General features: G+C 45.9%; 2 protein-coding genes across 3 annotated transcripts; one reads left to right on the top strand and one right to left on the bottom strand.

Annotated features, from left to right (window-relative positions):
• Positions 1–1,578: 1,578 nt before the first annotated feature.
• rbp5 (retinol binding protein 1a, cellular) lies at positions 1,579–5,833 on the top strand. Its single transcript, XM_015337931.2, has 6 exons — positions 1,579–2,025; positions 2,111–2,299; positions 2,936–3,114; positions 4,145–4,246; positions 5,408–5,512; positions 5,759–5,833. The coding sequence occupies exons 2-5, from the start codon at positions 2,227–2,229 to the stop codon at positions 5,459–5,461; spliced, it is 408 nt and encodes a 135-aa protein (XP_015193417.2). The 5' UTR covers positions 1,579–2,025; positions 2,111–2,226; the 3' UTR covers positions 5,462–5,512; positions 5,759–5,833.
• Positions 5,834–8,604: 2,771 nt separating this feature from the next.
• LOC107075725 (tumor necrosis factor receptor superfamily member 5) lies at positions 8,605–16,530 on the bottom strand. 2 transcript variants are annotated; one of them, XM_069183034.1, is made up of 8 exons: positions 16,251–16,530; positions 15,531–15,659; positions 14,580–14,726; positions 13,621–13,714; positions 12,827–12,909; positions 12,533–12,691; positions 11,609–11,734; positions 8,605–9,435 (listed from the first exon to the last, which is right to left on the bottom strand). In XM_069183034.1, the coding sequence occupies exons 1-8, from the start codon at positions 16,324–16,326 to the stop codon at positions 9,233–9,235; spliced, it is 1,017 nt and encodes a 338-aa protein (XP_069039135.1). In that variant the 5' UTR covers positions 16,327–16,530; the 3' UTR covers positions 8,605–9,232. The 2 variants fall into 2 exon arrangements, with proteins under 2 accessions (XP_069039135.1, XP_069039136.1); XM_069183035.1 differs by having other exon boundaries at positions 12,533–12,649; positions 16,251–16,529.
• Positions 16,531–17,157: the final 627 nt, after the last annotated feature.

The raw sequence follows: 17,157 nt of genomic DNA on the forward strand, positions 1-17,157 counted from the left end.
GTGTAGGAAAATTGCACTGTAAAACTTTGCTAAGGGAATAGAAAAGCAGGATATGCAATTAGCTGCTGTCTCCAATGGAGGGGAGAGCTGGAGCCTATCCCAGCAAGCAATGGGTACAAGCTGGGATAAACCCAGCACAGGACACCAGTCCATCACAGGACACACACACACAGACGCAAACAATTGAACTTGAACTTTATTGCCATATGTAACCGGCACTGTTACAATGGAATTCTTATTTATAGAAAGTCTCTCGATTGTAAAACAAGTGTAAAAAACAAGACAAAGTGCAAACAGTGCATCAAGACAATGTACAAACAAACAATAGACAATGTGCAAGTAAACATGTAGACAGTTTGAATGTAAACAATACAGACGTGTAAACAATGACTGGAGATGTGCAATAGATAAGAAATCATAAAGAGGTAGATGGTGATGGTGTAGGTGTGGTCCGAGGGGGATGGCTAAATGTGTTCGCCAGTCTCACTGCTTGTGGATAGAAGCTATTGAAGAAGCTCACACTGGCTCACAGCAGGGCTAAGTTTTGAAGAAGCCAATCAACCTCCCAGAATGTCATTGGACTGTGGGAGTAAACAGGAGCACCATGTGAAGACGGGGAGAACATGCAAACTCCACACAGACAGCCTCTGGGGAATTGAACCCCGGGCCCCCAGCACTGCCAGCCACTGGCTGAAATTCTTTGCACAATCCCTGATGTGAATCGATACACGTCGAGTCGCAGACCTTTCTTGGAAGGTTAAAGCAGAGCAACACAGCATTGCTAAGCATTGCATTCATGGTTCTCTTCTTTGAGCGAATCGGGACAGAAAACGCTTAAAAGAACGTGCGTAAACCATAAGGAAAAAATATAACATCTCTGGCATATGAAGTGGAAATCTAATAAGTAAATTGATTCTTAAAATGTAGAGAGCTTTGCAAAAAATATATTGGCGCTTTTAGATAATATATTTCAAGGATGTAATTGCTGTGCTACAGTACGTCCAGAATTTTAGAAAACTGCGTCAACAAAGTATACTGTTTAGGTTACTTTAGAAGACAATGTACCAAAACAATATATGCTGTCTGGGTCGTTAGAATTAGCTGAAAGTAACTGATAAGCTTTGAATAACAAATCTAGTGCTTCTTCTCTCGCTCTATGATGTAATCTGTTTTGTCTTCGGGAAAGGGGAAGTTTTAGAAGGGACAAAGCGCTGAGCTTTTTTACAGCGCAACGTCTTATAAAAACCCTTACTGCTTGTAACAAATTGAGTCTCTGGTTGCACTGTGCGAAGTGGCAGCAGGGCTCCCAATATTGCAATATTGAAATAAAGCCCTTACTCAGGTGAAAACTCTCTCTTGTGGCTTCCTTGCTAGTTAAATTTCCTCGACACATATCTGGGAAGCTTTTTTAAAATGGTTTTTCAAACGCAAAAGTGCTCTAATCCTTCAACCCGCCCCCAAACTCTCCCACCCCCCACTGTCGTTTCTGTGATTCAGCCTGAGATGAATGAGGGCTGCTAGCCGAGCAGTTGAGTGACCCCGACTGTGAGGAGAGAGAGAGAGACGGGACAGAGCGAGTGAGCAAAAACGCGGTCACGGAGAGGGGGATGAACTCTCTCCCCTTTCCCCTCCCCCGTGAAAATGGAGATAAAAGACTTGGTTCAAGAACTGAAAAGGAGGCGAGCGTAGCAGAGAGAGAGGGGAAAGTTGCTGTGGTTCCGCAGATACAGGGAGAAAAAAAGCCCTCCTCCATGAAACACAGAAACAGGACGAGGAGGAGAGGTTCAACGAAGGGCAGGCGCACGCACTGAAAAGGAGAGAGTGTGCGCAAAGTTCAGGGGCTTTGTCTGTCGAAGAAACAGAGACGGAAAAGGGATCACGCAGGAGCAGGGAGGGGGAGAGATCAGCGAAATTCGCGTGAACAAAAAAAAAAAGAACAGAACCCGGCCAGAGGTGGATATTCGTGGTCCTGCACAGGCACGTCTTTTTAAGCAGCTACTGGGACAAAAGAAAAGGAGCCTGACGGTGAGAGAGAGAGAGAGCGCCAGCGACGGTAGGAGAAAGAGAAAAAAAATCCCATTCCAGTGCGGGAGACAAGTTCTGTTTCCAGTTCTGTCCCAGGTGATTGGAGCACGGACGCCGAACTACGGTCTCGGGAGAAGGAGGGGTTGACGCACGGGAGCAGAGAGGCACAGCGCCCGCACCTACAGGTCCGAGACGAGCACAATGCCACCCAATCTGACCGGAGTTTACCAGCTGGTGTCGCAGGAGAACATGGACGAGTATCTGCAAGCGCTGGGTAAGACACTCCGCTTTAGTAACCAGCGAGCACAGCGAGACCTACCTGCACAGGGTTCTGCTGAAGTTAGTAATTTGATTAACCCGCTCTCTTGCCTGCGATGTATTGAGTTTGGATGAATTCAGGTTTTCAGACCTGTTACCTGTGAAGCGCTTTGAGTGCAGTGTCCATAAGCGCTATATAAGTGTAAGGAATTATTATTATAGTATTATCTCTTTCTCTCAGTGTGGTGTGGAGCTCATGTACTGTCTCCGAGTGCAGTGTTCTCCCCCACTCTGTGTGATGTCAGTGTACTGCACTGTGTCCGGTCAGTAGTCTTATCTCTGTTCCAGGATGTACTGGGGGGGTTGGTGTGTGTCTGTGGGTTTTCATTCCAAATCTGCTCTTAATGAGCTGGACCAGCTGGCTGTTGTGGAAGAATTCAACAGCTTCTCCCAGCTCCAGTGCTGCTGCTTTAAATAGACCTGGACAGCCCTGCTGCACACATACTGACCACTCCAGGACCAGGACTGGACAGCCCTGCTGCAGACACACACACTGACCCCTCCAAGACAGGGACTGGACAGCCTTGAACTCGCTCCCTCTCTGATTGGTGGAGTGGGTCTGAGAGTGTCTCCTCTCCCCTTTCTGCGTTAGATATTAACTTTGCTCTTCGGAAGATCGTGTGCCTGCTGCGTCCGGACAAGGACTTCGTCCAAGAGGGAGACCACATGGTCATCCGTACCCTCACCACCTTTCGGAACTTCATCATGGACTTCACGCTGGGCCAGGAGTTCACCGAGGACCTGGGGCCTGTGGACGGCAGGGTCTGTCAGGTCAGGGCCTGCAGCTAACTGAGCAGGGTGACTGCTGGGTGTGTGGGTGTATGAGCATACTGACCGCCTGGACATTCACACTGCAGTGTGCGAGAAAGAGAGAGAGAGGAATCTGTAATAAAAACATACTGACCGGTCATCTTCTCTTCTGACATAGTAGTGTTAGAAGGGTCAGTACATGCACACCGACTGACCGATCATCTCCTTTTATTACATAGCAGTGTAAGAAGGGTCAGTACAGCTGCACTGACTGAGCGGTCATCTCCTCTTCTCACATAGCAGTATTAGAGGGGTCAGTACAGTTGCACTGTCCAGAGAGTACAGACACTCGGACTTTGTTATGTTGTTGGTGTCTTGAGAACTAGAGTGGTTAATGATCTGTTTACTGGCCAGTCAATCATTCACTGCATTAGTCTGCAAGCTGGTCAAAAGGACATCAAGATCTTGTACACGGGGAGAGGCTGAGGAGGGGGCGTTCTCAGAGATGTATTGTGTCACATCTTGTCAGTATAGGATCTGCAAACCTTATGTAGGCAGACGTTTCCATTTTGTTCAGTGAATGTGGTGTCACGTAACCCAGTTCTTCATTTCTAAATGCTGGTTGCACAGACAATGAATAAAGGGGGTCTGTCCTGAAAAAAAAAAGATTAAATCTGATGTTGCCGAATGTCATTTCGTGAGTTTGTAAATCACATCATAACATTGCACTCAAACATCTTGGCACTGCTTCATAGTGAATTGCTGCGGAGTTTTGCTGCGGAGTCTTGCTGAATGGTTAGTGTGTGGCCAAGAAGGTGCTTTGTATGGATGCCTTTAGAGGTGCATTATGGGAAAAGTAGTTTTATTTGGTTATTCTATTGTACCTAGCTTTCTCATTTGAGTGCATGCACTACAGCCTCCAGAGCTCCCTGGGACACGAAACCAAACTTCTGCGCACTACGGGAAGTGTAGTTCTCCTCAAGGTTCCTCCTGATCATGCCTGGCAGCAAACTGGTCTTTCTCTCCCCCCCCCCTCGCCCCCCCCCAATAGACGACTGTGCAGTGGGAGGGAGACAGACTGGTGTGTGTTCAGAAGGGAGAGAAGGAGAACAGAGGCTGGACCCACTGGCAGGAGGGAGACCTGTTGCATCTGGTGAGTGTGCTGTTCAATACTATTCCACATATTTCATTTTAAGTAGAAAGCGGTACAACATACAACCCATAACAAATAAAACAACACATATACAAGTATTTATTATGAAACAATGTGTAATATTTAAGAAGGTATTGAAGTGCATGCACATTTGTAGAGGTGGATCTATGCAATAGACGTCATATCAATAAGATGTCTTTACTGCCATTGTTTGAAAGCGTGATGGCCTCTGGAATGAGGCTACGTTTCCTTTTATTTGTCTTGCACTGTGGACAGCAAATATGTCTTCTTAAAGGCAAAACGCCAGCAGCCATATCACCCTGCAGCTCCCAGCTGGCAGCCCCACTGGAGCTCAGCAGGTGTGAGGCTGGTCAGTACCTGGATGGGAGACTCCTGGGAAAGCTAAGGCTGCTGCTGGAAGAGGTGTCAGTGGGTGCCAGTAGGGGACGCACACCCTGTGATCTGTGTGGGTCCTAATGCCCCAGTATAGTGACGGGGACACTATACCGTAAAAAGGTGCTGTCCTTCGGATGAGATGTTAAACCGAGGTCCTGACTCTCTGTGGTAATTATAAAATCCCAGGGCGTTTCTAGAAATGGGTAGGGGTGTAACCCCAGTGTTCTGGCCAAATTTCTCATTGGCCTTTACCAATCATGGCCTCCTAATAATCCCCATCTCTGAACTGGCTTCATCACTCTGCTCTCCTCCCCACTGAGAGCTGGTGTGTGGGGAGAGGACTGGAGCATCATCCAGGTGGGGCTGCACACTGGTGGTGGTGGAGGGGATCCCCATTACCTGTAAAGCGCTTTGAGTGGAGTGACCAGAAAATATATATAATTAATTTATTAAAAGTTCAAAAGCCGGATGAAGGATATGGGTCTTCACTGATGGTACAGATTGTCCTCAGGGTCTGCTGGGGTCTTACAGACTCGCCAATGACTTGAGAGTTGAAGTTTCCAACATCTTGAAGGCAGTTTTTGTCTTATTGCCTGAGTGAAGTGAACCAGTTCAAATACTTTTCGATGAAAGAGCTGTACAGTGTTGATGGAATTCTCTTTTGATCCTCAAGAGGAACTCGGCTTTCTCAAACCATAGAAGCGCTGCTGGAATTTCTTCACAATGTTTTGATCTTCGTCGACCTTCGTCTGCCTCTCTCCACAGGAGATGCGAGTACAGGGAGTGGTTGCTAAGCAAGTCTTCAAGAAAGTCAAATAACAGCTGGACCTCTGCGGCACCGAGTTCTGGTACAGCCAGATCCAATCCAAGGTAGTCTAGTGATATTACAGAAAGGATTAACTGTTCCTGTAGTTCTATGTAATCAGTTGTTATAATGCAAAAAGCACTGATGTCTCTGTTAATTCAGTAGTCTAACATTAGTGATTTTTACAATACATCTGTCTCTTTTACTTTTTTTGTTGTCAAAGGGACTTATTGTATAATTAACGATGCTAGGGTTTTATCATTTTAAATGATAAGATGTTTTAATAATGCATTTCATTCATTTTGGTCAAGGCACTCCGGGAGCCTGCTGTAGTACCCACCTTTAGCCACAAGATGGAGACATAATAAAAATGAATATGGATCCTGGATTTGTGACGGTGTGCTTCATGAGCGCAGGCGCCTTTTGCGCGGTACGCCGTGATGTCTTCTTGCATTAGTGCGTCTCAAAACATCCGCCGCAGAAAATAAATGGAGTAAACATGCTTCTGTTTATAAAATAATATTGTAAAGGTGGCCAGTCTAATTGTAGAGGGCACCTGTGCACAAAGATCACTTTCAATTTATTCCAATGTGGAAATTGAGTTTCTCAATTTAGAAAGTTACGTAGGTGAATTACTAAATAAGTCAGGAACGGCAGGAGTAGACACAAGAGTTTCAGAAGCGGGAGTTTTCATTAAACTAAAAGGGAAGCTTAGAATAGGTGCTTTCAAACCACAAAGCAGGAGGCACTTGTCATGCTGCTAAGATTTTGCAGGAATTCCTTATTGCAGATAAGTGCAGGTTGGTGCATGCAGGTACCAAAAACATGAACTCCAGATATAAAATGGGAAATATTGAGCTTGTAGAGGTTACCAAGGAAAAATACTCCAGTGTTTGTGTTGCGAGTGACACAGTGGCACAGTGGTCAGCTTTGCTGCCTTGCAATGCTGGGTTCAGTTACTGGGGGTGCTGTCTGTGGGGAGTTTGCATGTTCTCCCCAGGGTAGTGTGGGTTTTCTGCAGGAGCTCCGGTTTACCTTCCACAATCCAGAGACATGCTGGGGGGTTAATTGGCTTCTGGGAAAACTGGTGTGTGGGTTAGTGTCTGTGTGTGCCCTGTGACGGACTGGCGTCCTGCCCAGGGCGTATCCGGCTTTGTGCCAGTGGCTTGCTGGGATAGGGTGGGCTCTGGCTCCCCAGTGACCCTGGATAAAGCAGGTTGTGCAGCAGACATTTCATTTCACTGCAGAAATGTTCCAGCGTGATCTGCATGCAGAGTTAACAAGTAAGTGGTATTTGTCAGAAAGATCCTCTTGAAGTGGAGAGCAATATTTCTATTGGATTATAAGAGATGTTTTCACCAGCCTGCTTATTTACAGTGTAATAGTGACATATCACCTCACCGGAAGCTTTGTTGCCTCGTTCTGAATTAGAGAACATGGCACTCCGCCAATTTTGTCTGCTTTACAGGTTTTACAAGTTACTTTTTACTGAATTGTGGTTTGAAATGCACTCTTCGATGCAGATTCTTTCTCACCCTGAAATATAAAACTACCAATGAAGTTCCCCTTTGAATGGATAAATCTGTATCTGCATTCTGAGGGGAGTAACTGGAATTAATTTAACAAAGGGTCTAAAGGGTCTTCTGGAATGGACCAAGCTTTATGGAAGAATCATAATTGATAGATGTAAGATATAGCTGAAAACATCAGCACCAGTGACTTTCTGACATACAGTAGTTTCACAAGACTCCCCAGTCTGTTCTTAGTCTTCAGATTCAAATTCCCAAACCAGCCAATCAGGGTCATAAAGCAGAGTTAATAAAAGATGATCAGCAATAAAATATCAACCTTAAAATGTTCTCGCTTCCTTAAAAATAGACATCATTTATTTTTCCCATTGTATTGAAGGGGTGTCGATTTCAAAAAGTCTAAAAATAGCAAGAATGCAGAACTGGCCTGGGATGTCTGTGAATCTCGCAGAGAAAACAGCCCAGGTTCCTCCATAAAGGTGGTCAGCAGCGTTCACTCACATGGGGATGTGAAACGTGGAGAGCCAACACAGAAATGATACAGAAAGAGCTGAAACGAATGGGTCTGGGCTGGTGCTTTCGACGGGGGATTGTGGTATCTGGGGAGGCGGCAGAAGAAATGCTCCAGGGTGTCCCCAGAAACACAGACGCCTTCCCCCACAAATCAGGGACCAGTTCTGGCTGGGTCTGTGTGACTGGGCCCTGTTGCTGACCAGTTGTCTTGGTTCCTGATACGAAAATAATACTACAGTGGCACAGAGGTCCTCCTCGGACAACCAGGGGCAGTTTGGAGTCACTGCAGCCAGGAACTGCAGCTATGTTACAAATTCCCTTTTTTTCCCAAAGAGTTTTTTTGGGTTTAAAAAAAAAAACCCTGCAGGAACACCAAAGTCCTTCTTAAGTGTAACTAGAGTCTACGTTCGCTCTGAAACAAAACAACTCTGTAGGAGTAAGGGACTGACCAGAGCATAACTGGGCTGCTGCCCGGCGTTTTCTTTCAGAAGTTCCTCAAAGTCATTCTGCTGCCGAACATATTCGTTTCAGACGTTCCCCATAGGCAAGCCGCTCCTCTCCAGACAACGATACAAAAAGATCCGCCCTTCCTCCAACAGAAATGCTCACATAAGGTATCGGCTGTATTTGCCTAAGGAAAATATTGTGGACGCATATACAGTAGTGTGATTTAGGGGTAAATGGTTTGGCACCAGCCGTTTTCAAATCGATGGGAGAGCCCATCTCCCCTCCAGACCACAAGAGGGCGCTGCAAAAGCTGGTCGGCTGATTACTGCAGCCTGGGCTATAATGTTAGCCTTGCGGTTGAATGTGGTTTTGGCCTGTAGTGTAGGTGGGATGCACAAGAGCTGCTGCTTTCATAAACAAACCCAACAATCCTGTTTTCAGGTACTTGCTTAGTTTTTTTCTTTAATAGCTTGCAGTCGTACCGGGCAGCGCGGATGTTCTGAAAGGGGTAAGTGCACGGCTTCCTTTTGATTTGAAAACAAACCAGTTTGCCTCAGCCTGCTAGCAGAATGGGACTGAAGCTGGCAACATGGCGACTCAGCTGGGGACCACTAAGGGCCCCCCAGCTCCGACGGACACCTTGAGCCTGAACGGGCCCCGCGCATCACTTCTTGTTTTGTTAATTATCGTTTATTGATTTTTGTTTTCAGGATTCCCTTTTCCCAAACTATTGCTTTTGTCAACAAGCTGGTCAGTGTATATACATATAAAAAACCAAGTCCAGGTCCATCACATGGTACACAGTTCTTATAGAACAAATGTGAACCCAAATGTACAAAAATAGATTATAATAAATAATTCTACAGCATTGAAAATGTGAACAAACTTTAAAAGAGACAAAGCTGAATAATAAGATACGTCGATTAATTCAAAATTCACAGATCTTCTGATGTAATAGTTGGCTCCCATATATATTTTTTTCCAAATGCGCTAGGTTGTCCCTTGGCCTCATTCCGATGCTCGATGACGCACTGGGACTTTCGTGGGGTTAGTGAGTGATTCATCACTGCAAGGCATTTGTGGTCCAAATGGATTTGGCAGCATTTGAAAGAGGGGGTGGAAAGAAATATCCTTTACATCCATTTCGAGAAGCGGGACATTGTCTGGAAAACGCTAGAACTATTGGTCTTTAACAGTCAGGGAAAGGGAGACGGCTGAGCCATGTGCTAACCCTTTCTGGGGACTGTAGCTGCCCAAACGCAGTATCAGTGCACAGAGCAGAATTATCAGTGTCCTTCAGTACAAATCAGTCCATTCGTCTTCCTGGGGCTCTGAGTAGTACATGGGTGCACTGAAGCCATTTCCTGTCCCAGTGTCCTTAATGGCTGATTGGTCAAACCTCTCAGTGGCTGTCAGTGTTGGCAGCATCACGCCATCCTCTTCAATGTCAAAGATCACAGAGGGGTCGCATGTCTCACTTGGTATGCCAGGACAGAGACCTGCAATATAACGAGGGCAATGATGATGATGGTTTTCATATGAAAAGGGAAACATCTTATAAGTTAATATACTCTAGTGTTCACAGTGGTTACCGATGCTACTTTGTAGCCCTGGTGGCATTCCTGGGCTGCTGTCTGTGTGGATGTTTGCATGGTCTCCCCCCATATTTGTGTGAGTTTTCTTCCCACAGTCCAAAGACATGCTGGGAGGTTAATTGGCTTCTGGGAAAACTGCCCCTGGTGTGACTGTCTCAGTGTGTATCTACCTAGTCATGGACTGGCGTCCTATCCAGGGTGTGTCCTGCCTTGTACTTGTTGCAGGCACCGGTTCCCCCCATGACCCAGTTTTGGATAAAGTGGTTAGAAAATGGATAGACAGAGCACCTGAAGGAAATTCACGTAAATCTGGGGAGAACATGCAAACTCCATGCAGACAGCACCCCAGGAATGGAACCAAGGGTCTCAGCACTGTAGGGCAGCAATCTCAACCACACAGCCACCATGCAGCCCTCTAGGATAACAAACTTGTCTGCGTGCACCTAGCTGTGGGCGATGGGATCTGTGAGAACTGATCGTTGTCAGTGTCTCTGTCAGTGGCGTCAACACTGACTTCCGCAATGTACTGGAGAGAGATACTGTACATTCCTTCGTTCCACAGATATCAAAATGCAATGGATCTGCCAATCCCGATGCAAAATCAATCAAGAGTCACTCATCAGTCCCTCTGCTTGCTCAGGACTAGAGAGTAATTGATGAACAGGTCAGGAAACCTCTCGCCTATCCTAGCTAGTAAGTGAGACCTCCATGCACCAACATCAAAAACCAGAACTGCACAAAGCTGGTATCAGAACCCTTCATGATCACGGCCTTCACCCTTCTTATTCCCAATAAATGCTTAGTAAGTGATCAGTAACTCAAAAGACTGCATAACAGTGTGTTCCTGTGGATCTGACATACTGTGGCTTTTCTTTTCCTGTGCCTTTCAATGTGTTCAGTGTGTAAAATTGCACATGACCGACGAGTATGAAACAACCTAGAACAGAGCAACCGCCTGATCAACCCAACAGAGCTCTTTCACTGCAAGATGTGCAATTTCACCCTGAGGGCACTGCGCTGAGGGAGTGGGGACTGTGGTGAAATGTGTAATGACAGTAGTAGTGTTCTAAGATAAAGAGCTTCCTTACACTGGAAACCCACAGTGGGGGACTTGTAGCTCACACGAGTACTAGTAACGGCAACCTCAGTACTGATGAAACTAGAATTCTGTAATGGCAGTAGCCAAGGGGATTTTGGTGTAGTACTAGGGAAGTATTAGGGATGGATAAGCAGGTTACTGGGTAGCAGGGGAACTATGAGAGGTAACTAGGTGGGATGTTCAAGATTATATAGAGGGTATATATGTAGATAATAGCATGTTGGTAGTACTTTAGGGTGTATTGGGATAGTTGTAAGAGTTTTGAGGGTAGTAGAGGGGGTATTAAGGGCAGATAAGGAGGATACTAAGAGTATAAGGTGTAATAGCAACAACTAAATCAGTTTGCAACTCACAACTGGCCAATAACCTGCTCATTTATCCTTAATACCTGTACTACACCAAAATCCCCCTTGGCTACTGCCAGTAGCAAAGACAAATTTCATTAGTATTGAAGGTCAGCAGGTGTGAACCTGGCCAGTACCTGGATGGGAGACCTCCTGGGAAAAAATAGTCGCTGCTAGAAGTGGTGTTAGTGGGGCCAGTAGGGGGCGCTCATCCTGCAGTCTGTGTGGATCCTAATGCCCCAGTATAGTGATGGGGATGCTATATTGTAAAAAAAAAAGGTCTGACACTTGGTGGTCATCAAAAGTCCCAGAGCGTTTCTCAAAAAGAGCTTACCTCAGTGTGCTGACCAAATTTCCCCCTGGCCTTTACCAATCATGGCCTCCGAATAACCCCCCTCTCTGAACTGGCCTCATCACTCTGCTGTCCTCCCCAGTGAGAGCTGGTGTGTGGGGAGAGGACTGACGCACTTTGGTTGCCGTCACATCAAGGATGATGATGATTATGGTTATTATTAATAATAATTGAGGAAAGGAGAGGGGGGATGTTAAGGGTAGCCGAGGTGAGGAGGGTATTATGGGTAATAGCATGTAACTGTGGAGGGTTATGGGAGAGACTGAAGGTTGCGGTTTTTACCTGTAAGTTCAGGTTCGCAGATCAGTGTCTTGGGGCTGTCGGGAGAGAGGACTGGAAGCTTCTGATCGGACAGTGGGATGACAGGAGGGATGATGAGCTTGACTTCGGGGTCCGCAGACTTGGCCACTGAAAAGGACGTATGAGCCAGTGAGAGCAACAGCAGCCAAGGAGGAGGAGAGATAGTGGAGCACGCAGAGTAGACGGAGAGACACACAGGCGGAAAAGGAAGCCAGATGAACAGACACAATTAAAGACGGGCAGTTTAGACCAGACCGGGCGTTCTGTCAAATTGATCCATACAGCAGATCCCAAACCTTGACCTGGAGAAAGGTGTTTTTTGTCCCTCCTGAGGTTTTAATCAATCAATCACAGATTAATAGAAGTTATTTTCCTATTTGGGCTATATCTGTAAATCTACTCTGAGCTCTGAATAGATCAAGGGGGAATTTGTCATTTGTATCAGCCCAATACCCATTTCTGAGTTTTAGATTTACACTCATTGAGGGGTACTGTCTGTAACGTAACCAACTGTAGGAGAAAGACATGGCTCATTATGCTCCTTGTGGATGTGTTGTGTGCAGTGTCACTCTCACTATGGGCGTGTCGGATGTTGTGGCACTCCCATTGTGGGTGTGTCGGATGCAGTAGCACTCCCACCTGTAACTGTTCATCACCGATCGACCATCTAGCACTTTTTGGTATTTTTGGATTGACCAAAGAAAAGTTTAAGTCAGCAAGCAGAACAATGAAGTCGTCAATTAGCACTATAGATGTAGAGCTCAGCTGGGATGAAAACCAGCAGAGACAGTGCTCCTCCAGGACCAGGATTGGGTACGACTGGAATAAAGGGATGTCAGTCGTGAACAGAGGAACCAGTGTGAACCAACAACGTGGAGAGTTACCTAGACAGCCAGACAGACCCACCTGTGAAGATTGTTTGCCGTTTGTTCCTCCAGGAGCGAAAACCCAGGAAGACGAAGAAAACCACAACGAACAAAGTAAATCCAGCCCACAGGCTTGCAGGTAATAGCCAACCACTGCCTGAGACAGTGCAGAGAGGGTTAATACAGGCGATATGACTGACTGCAAGAAAAGAGAACATCTGCATTAAGAGATACTAATGAGAACAAGTTCTCCAACAAGAGTCACACCAGCTTAAACAATCCAAATGACCTCAGCAAGTAGAGAGAGGAGGTAACAATGAAAAAGGTTTCTTACTGTTGGGGCATTGGTATGGACCACAGATGGAATCTGAAATGTTCGTTCCTGCTGTTTTCAACACTTTCCCCAGAACGGTGCAACTGTTACATAGAATGAGAAGTTAATGTAAGTGCTGGAGGTGTGCTGAAGAAAGGTCGATTGAAACAGACGACTGTATGTGAATTTAAGATGGGAATTCTGATCGGTTTATCTTGTTGTATCTCCGGTTTCCAATTGTCAGTCAAATCAACGATAGTTGTGACCCTTGCGCAAGTGTGGGAGAGATGAGGACAGACCACACCCTCCTCTGAATCACGTGCTGGTTAGAGCCATCTGCCCTTTTCCCCAGTGCAAGTCTCGGAGTGCCCACGAGGAAAACGGACTTGACTGGAAGAGCACGGGGTTGGCCACTGGCCTCACAGTCATATAAAGTCCTAGGATCCGCTGCTAGATATCAAGCTAGGAATAACCTACTGATTAAATTTCCCCCTCACTGTGCAAGTGGTGTTTGACTATTACTTCTTCTGGCTGATCGCACTGCTTACACATGAACTAGTGACATTTGAACCCTTGGACCTCACCGGTATTACAAACAAGGTACAGGTCCTTGACTCTTTATCCATTTCAGAACAACAAACCTTAATATATATCCTACACTTAGCAGAGAGAGTTCCATATACTGTAGATCCCCGCATAGACCCCAGAGGCACACCTGACACTAGAGACATGCCTAACAGAGAGAGATCAACGCACAGGGGCCTATATGAGTTTGTAGAGAGAGGCAGACCGGCTGCAGACAGACAGATCCTCACTTGGTGTGCTGAAGGCAGGGGGTGTGTGAGTCAGTCACGTTGTTGTAGGTTCCGGGAGGACAGGAGTCACAGAAGGCATTGTTTCTGGGGGTGGCTACAGTTACCGCCGTGAGAAAATGAAAAGAGGAAGAATAAGAAAAAAGGAGGCTTGCGTCACTAGAGCACATCTTCACTCGCTTTAGTTTTTACTCCTCACAAAAGCAGCAATGGTAATGAGTTCATGCCAAAGCGCTCTCCATCAGCCATGTACATCCTTTTTCCAGTGAAAAGAAGTGCATTCAGATCTGGTGTAGGAGCTCTATTTTACAGTAAACATATTTTATTGACCCAAATAGAAAATGATCTTGTGCCATTCTAATTCCTAAAGAGCCATGATTAAAAATATACAACAGACTGGAGCCCCTCTGAGCAAGTGCTTTCTCAAGTGCAGGAGAACATTCAGTGACGCATGCGGAGAAATAAGCACTGACGTGCTATTGGGGCTGTCAGTGATGTCTAATTCGATGAACATACAACTTGTTCATGATGACTGGAAATGTTTTGTGTTACAAGTATGGTAATGTCATCCAATTATTCAAACATACTGTAGTCTACTTTTTCTTAGCAAGTTTTTGATGTTGCTTTCTGGTCTAGATTATCTGCCATTATTGCTTTGCAAAGAAAAAAAGAATCAGATATCATCTGCGTTGCTGTGGTTAACCCAGGATCAGGGCAGGTCCACACAGTAGGCGAGGAACCGGATAGTTTTCATCTAAATATCTAAGCTACGCAGTTTGTTCAGACATTCCTCTTGACACAATCAAGGAGTCAGATTTTTGTTCCACTGCATCAGTCTATGAAAATAGAGCAACGTAACCTTCATTTTTAAAAATAAAGCCTTTATTTGGGTCAATATGGTAATTCTGTTTTCCATGCTGTCATATGTGCACGTACACTATACGTGCAGATTGTAGTCTCACCTGGTATCCTCGCCCCCTCTCCAGGTTTACAGATCATCCAAGGCAGACAGTGTTCACAGCTGATGTCTTCACAGTAATACCCTGACACACACTCGCACTGCGTGTTTCTGTCTGCTGAACACTTGGATACTGTGATCTGGTGATTGTCTGAGGGAGAGAGAGAGAGAGGAGGGAGGTTTAAATAGATATGGTGTCTGCCTAGAGGTTTGTACAGTAGACACATTCAAGCTGTTCCAACCTGAGTGGGAGGTGAGCCCATAAAAAGAGTGTTGAAGTCGGCAGCCTGGGGTAACAGAGAGGTGTTAAGGAAGGGAGAGGAGGAATTAATGCAGAGTATTTGACCCATTTCAGCTTACTTTACAGTAATGATGAACTGTATGAGAGAACACCAGGAGGATAGTCTAGATCAGGGTTCCACATCGCTTGTGCTGGACGGTGTTTGGTAGATGTCGCCAATTTTATTGTGATCCTATAAAATAGGGGATTCGTGTAATCAAGCAATTTAGAAGTCATTTAATACTAAAATATAAATACTCTTCAGTCCTCAAGGACCAGATTTCTATTAATTGAATAGATTTCTTGCTTGGAATGAGATGACGTGTAAGACGAATCGAATTGAAGCTTTAAGACAGGGTCCAAGACCCCTGGAGTAACTGGACTGGGCCTCTCGTGGACCAGGGTTACAGACCCCTGGAGTCACTGGACTGGGCCTCTCCGGGACCAGGGTTACAGACCCCTGGAGTCACTGGACTGGGCCTCTCCGGGACCAGGGTTACAGACCCCTGGAGTCACTGGACTGGGCCTCTCCGGGACCAGGGTTACAGACCCCTGTAGCACTTGAACTGGGGCTCCAGACAGCATGGATGGAGAGGAGATGAATGGAGAGAATGGAATGAGGCAACAGATGATCCAGGGACAGGAGGGAGGTGATGTAAGGATGTGGTCACTCACTTGTATCGCAGTGTTTGCAATTGATGCATTTATACAGGTAGTTCTCATTATCCATGAACGTTCCTTCCTGACACTGGCTGCAGTGTGTCAGAGAGAGAGAGTCCACACACAACCTATTGACATGCTGTCCTGAGAGAGGAAGAGACGGGAGAGTGTTCACACTGAGTAAGCACAACAGTACGTCAATACAGATCTGAGAGATAAGCAGGAAGGAGTGTGTTGATACTGACATACCGACTGAGAGAGCACTACAGAAAGTCAACACAGATCTGAGAGATGAGCAGGCAGGAGAGTGTTCATACTGAATGAAATATTCTGAGAGATGTACCTAAAGTAAACTGTAAATACTGACACAGCAGCTGAGAGAGCACTACAGCCAGAGCTGAGAGAGAAACAGAACAGCAAACTAGCAAACTGTAAATACTGACACACCAGCTGAGAGAGCAATACAGCCAGAGCTGAGAGAGAAACAGAAAATCACTCTAGCAAACTGTAAATACTGACACACCAGCTGAGAGAGCACTACAGCCAGAGCTGAGAGAGGGACAGACAGGAGAGTTTTAATTCTGACACGCCAGTATTACATTGAGTCAGCACTACGATAAGTCAACACACATCTGAGAAGGGAAAGAAGTAGGGGAGGCTGCAGACCGACTGGGTGCTACATTTTAAAAGTCAGCTGAGCAAGAATATTAACACAATAGGACAATATAGACCCACCTTTAGGACACTTTTTGCAGCATTTCTCCTTGTCTTTATATTCTCCCACTGGGCAAGTAATCTCAGTGGAGTTCATCTTCTTTCACCGCTAGTCTGAATGATGTCGTCCCTTCTTCCTCCCTCTGTGTCTGAAACGTGATCTCTCTCTTTCTCTCCTCTGCTCGCCCGTGTTTCGCTCCTCTCCACCGTAGTTACAGTAGGTCTGCCTTTGTGTTAACACTGTCCGCCTACTGTACGTCTGGCCTCTCTCTCCCCGACCCCTCACCACACTATTTCTGAGCACACAGTGGAAAACCCCTCCTCCCTCTTCCTCTCCCCCCCGCTCCCCCTCTCCCTCCTCTGTGCTCTCACTTCCTCTGAACTTTAAATTACAGCTCTCTATTGTGGTTTCCCTTTAGTGTATCTGAAGTGACAGCACTGTATGCTGTGAAAAGAGTTACTGTACATCTCTTCCTCGTTCTTTCCCTCTGACTGTCCTGGGCAACTTACAGTGGTACTGTACTTTAGAAATGTTAGAGAGAGAAAGAGTCTGTATTCTTTGTCTGCATATCCATTTTTCTGTGTCCATCTTTCTCCTAATGTGACCATGCACTCGGAGCGTGTGAGCACTGCAACCCTGAGTTGGCTACCCCTCACACAGATGTCTGTCGATGCCCTGCTAGTGTTCATTCGGGGTGTTTATGTCTCACCCCTCCTCTCTCACTATTTCAGCTCTCTTCCTCTGGCATCTCGCCATTCAAGATTTGAAGCAGTTGTAGTGGATGTGACAATCTGGCTGAAACCACAAACAGTGCCGGGGGAAGGGCCAAAGATATGACAAAGCTACTTTTAGAGCAGCTAAACAGAATGATTGACAACCTTCTTATGGTTGCACGCAGACTGTATGGATTAGCTCACAAACGTGAAT

This window comes from Lepisosteus oculatus, chromosome 23 (assembly GCF_040954835.1).
Source record: "Lepisosteus oculatus isolate fLepOcu1 chromosome 23, fLepOcu1.hap2, whole genome shotgun sequence".
Taxonomy (NCBI): domain Eukaryota; kingdom Metazoa; phylum Chordata; class Actinopteri; order Semionotiformes; family Lepisosteidae; genus Lepisosteus; species Lepisosteus oculatus.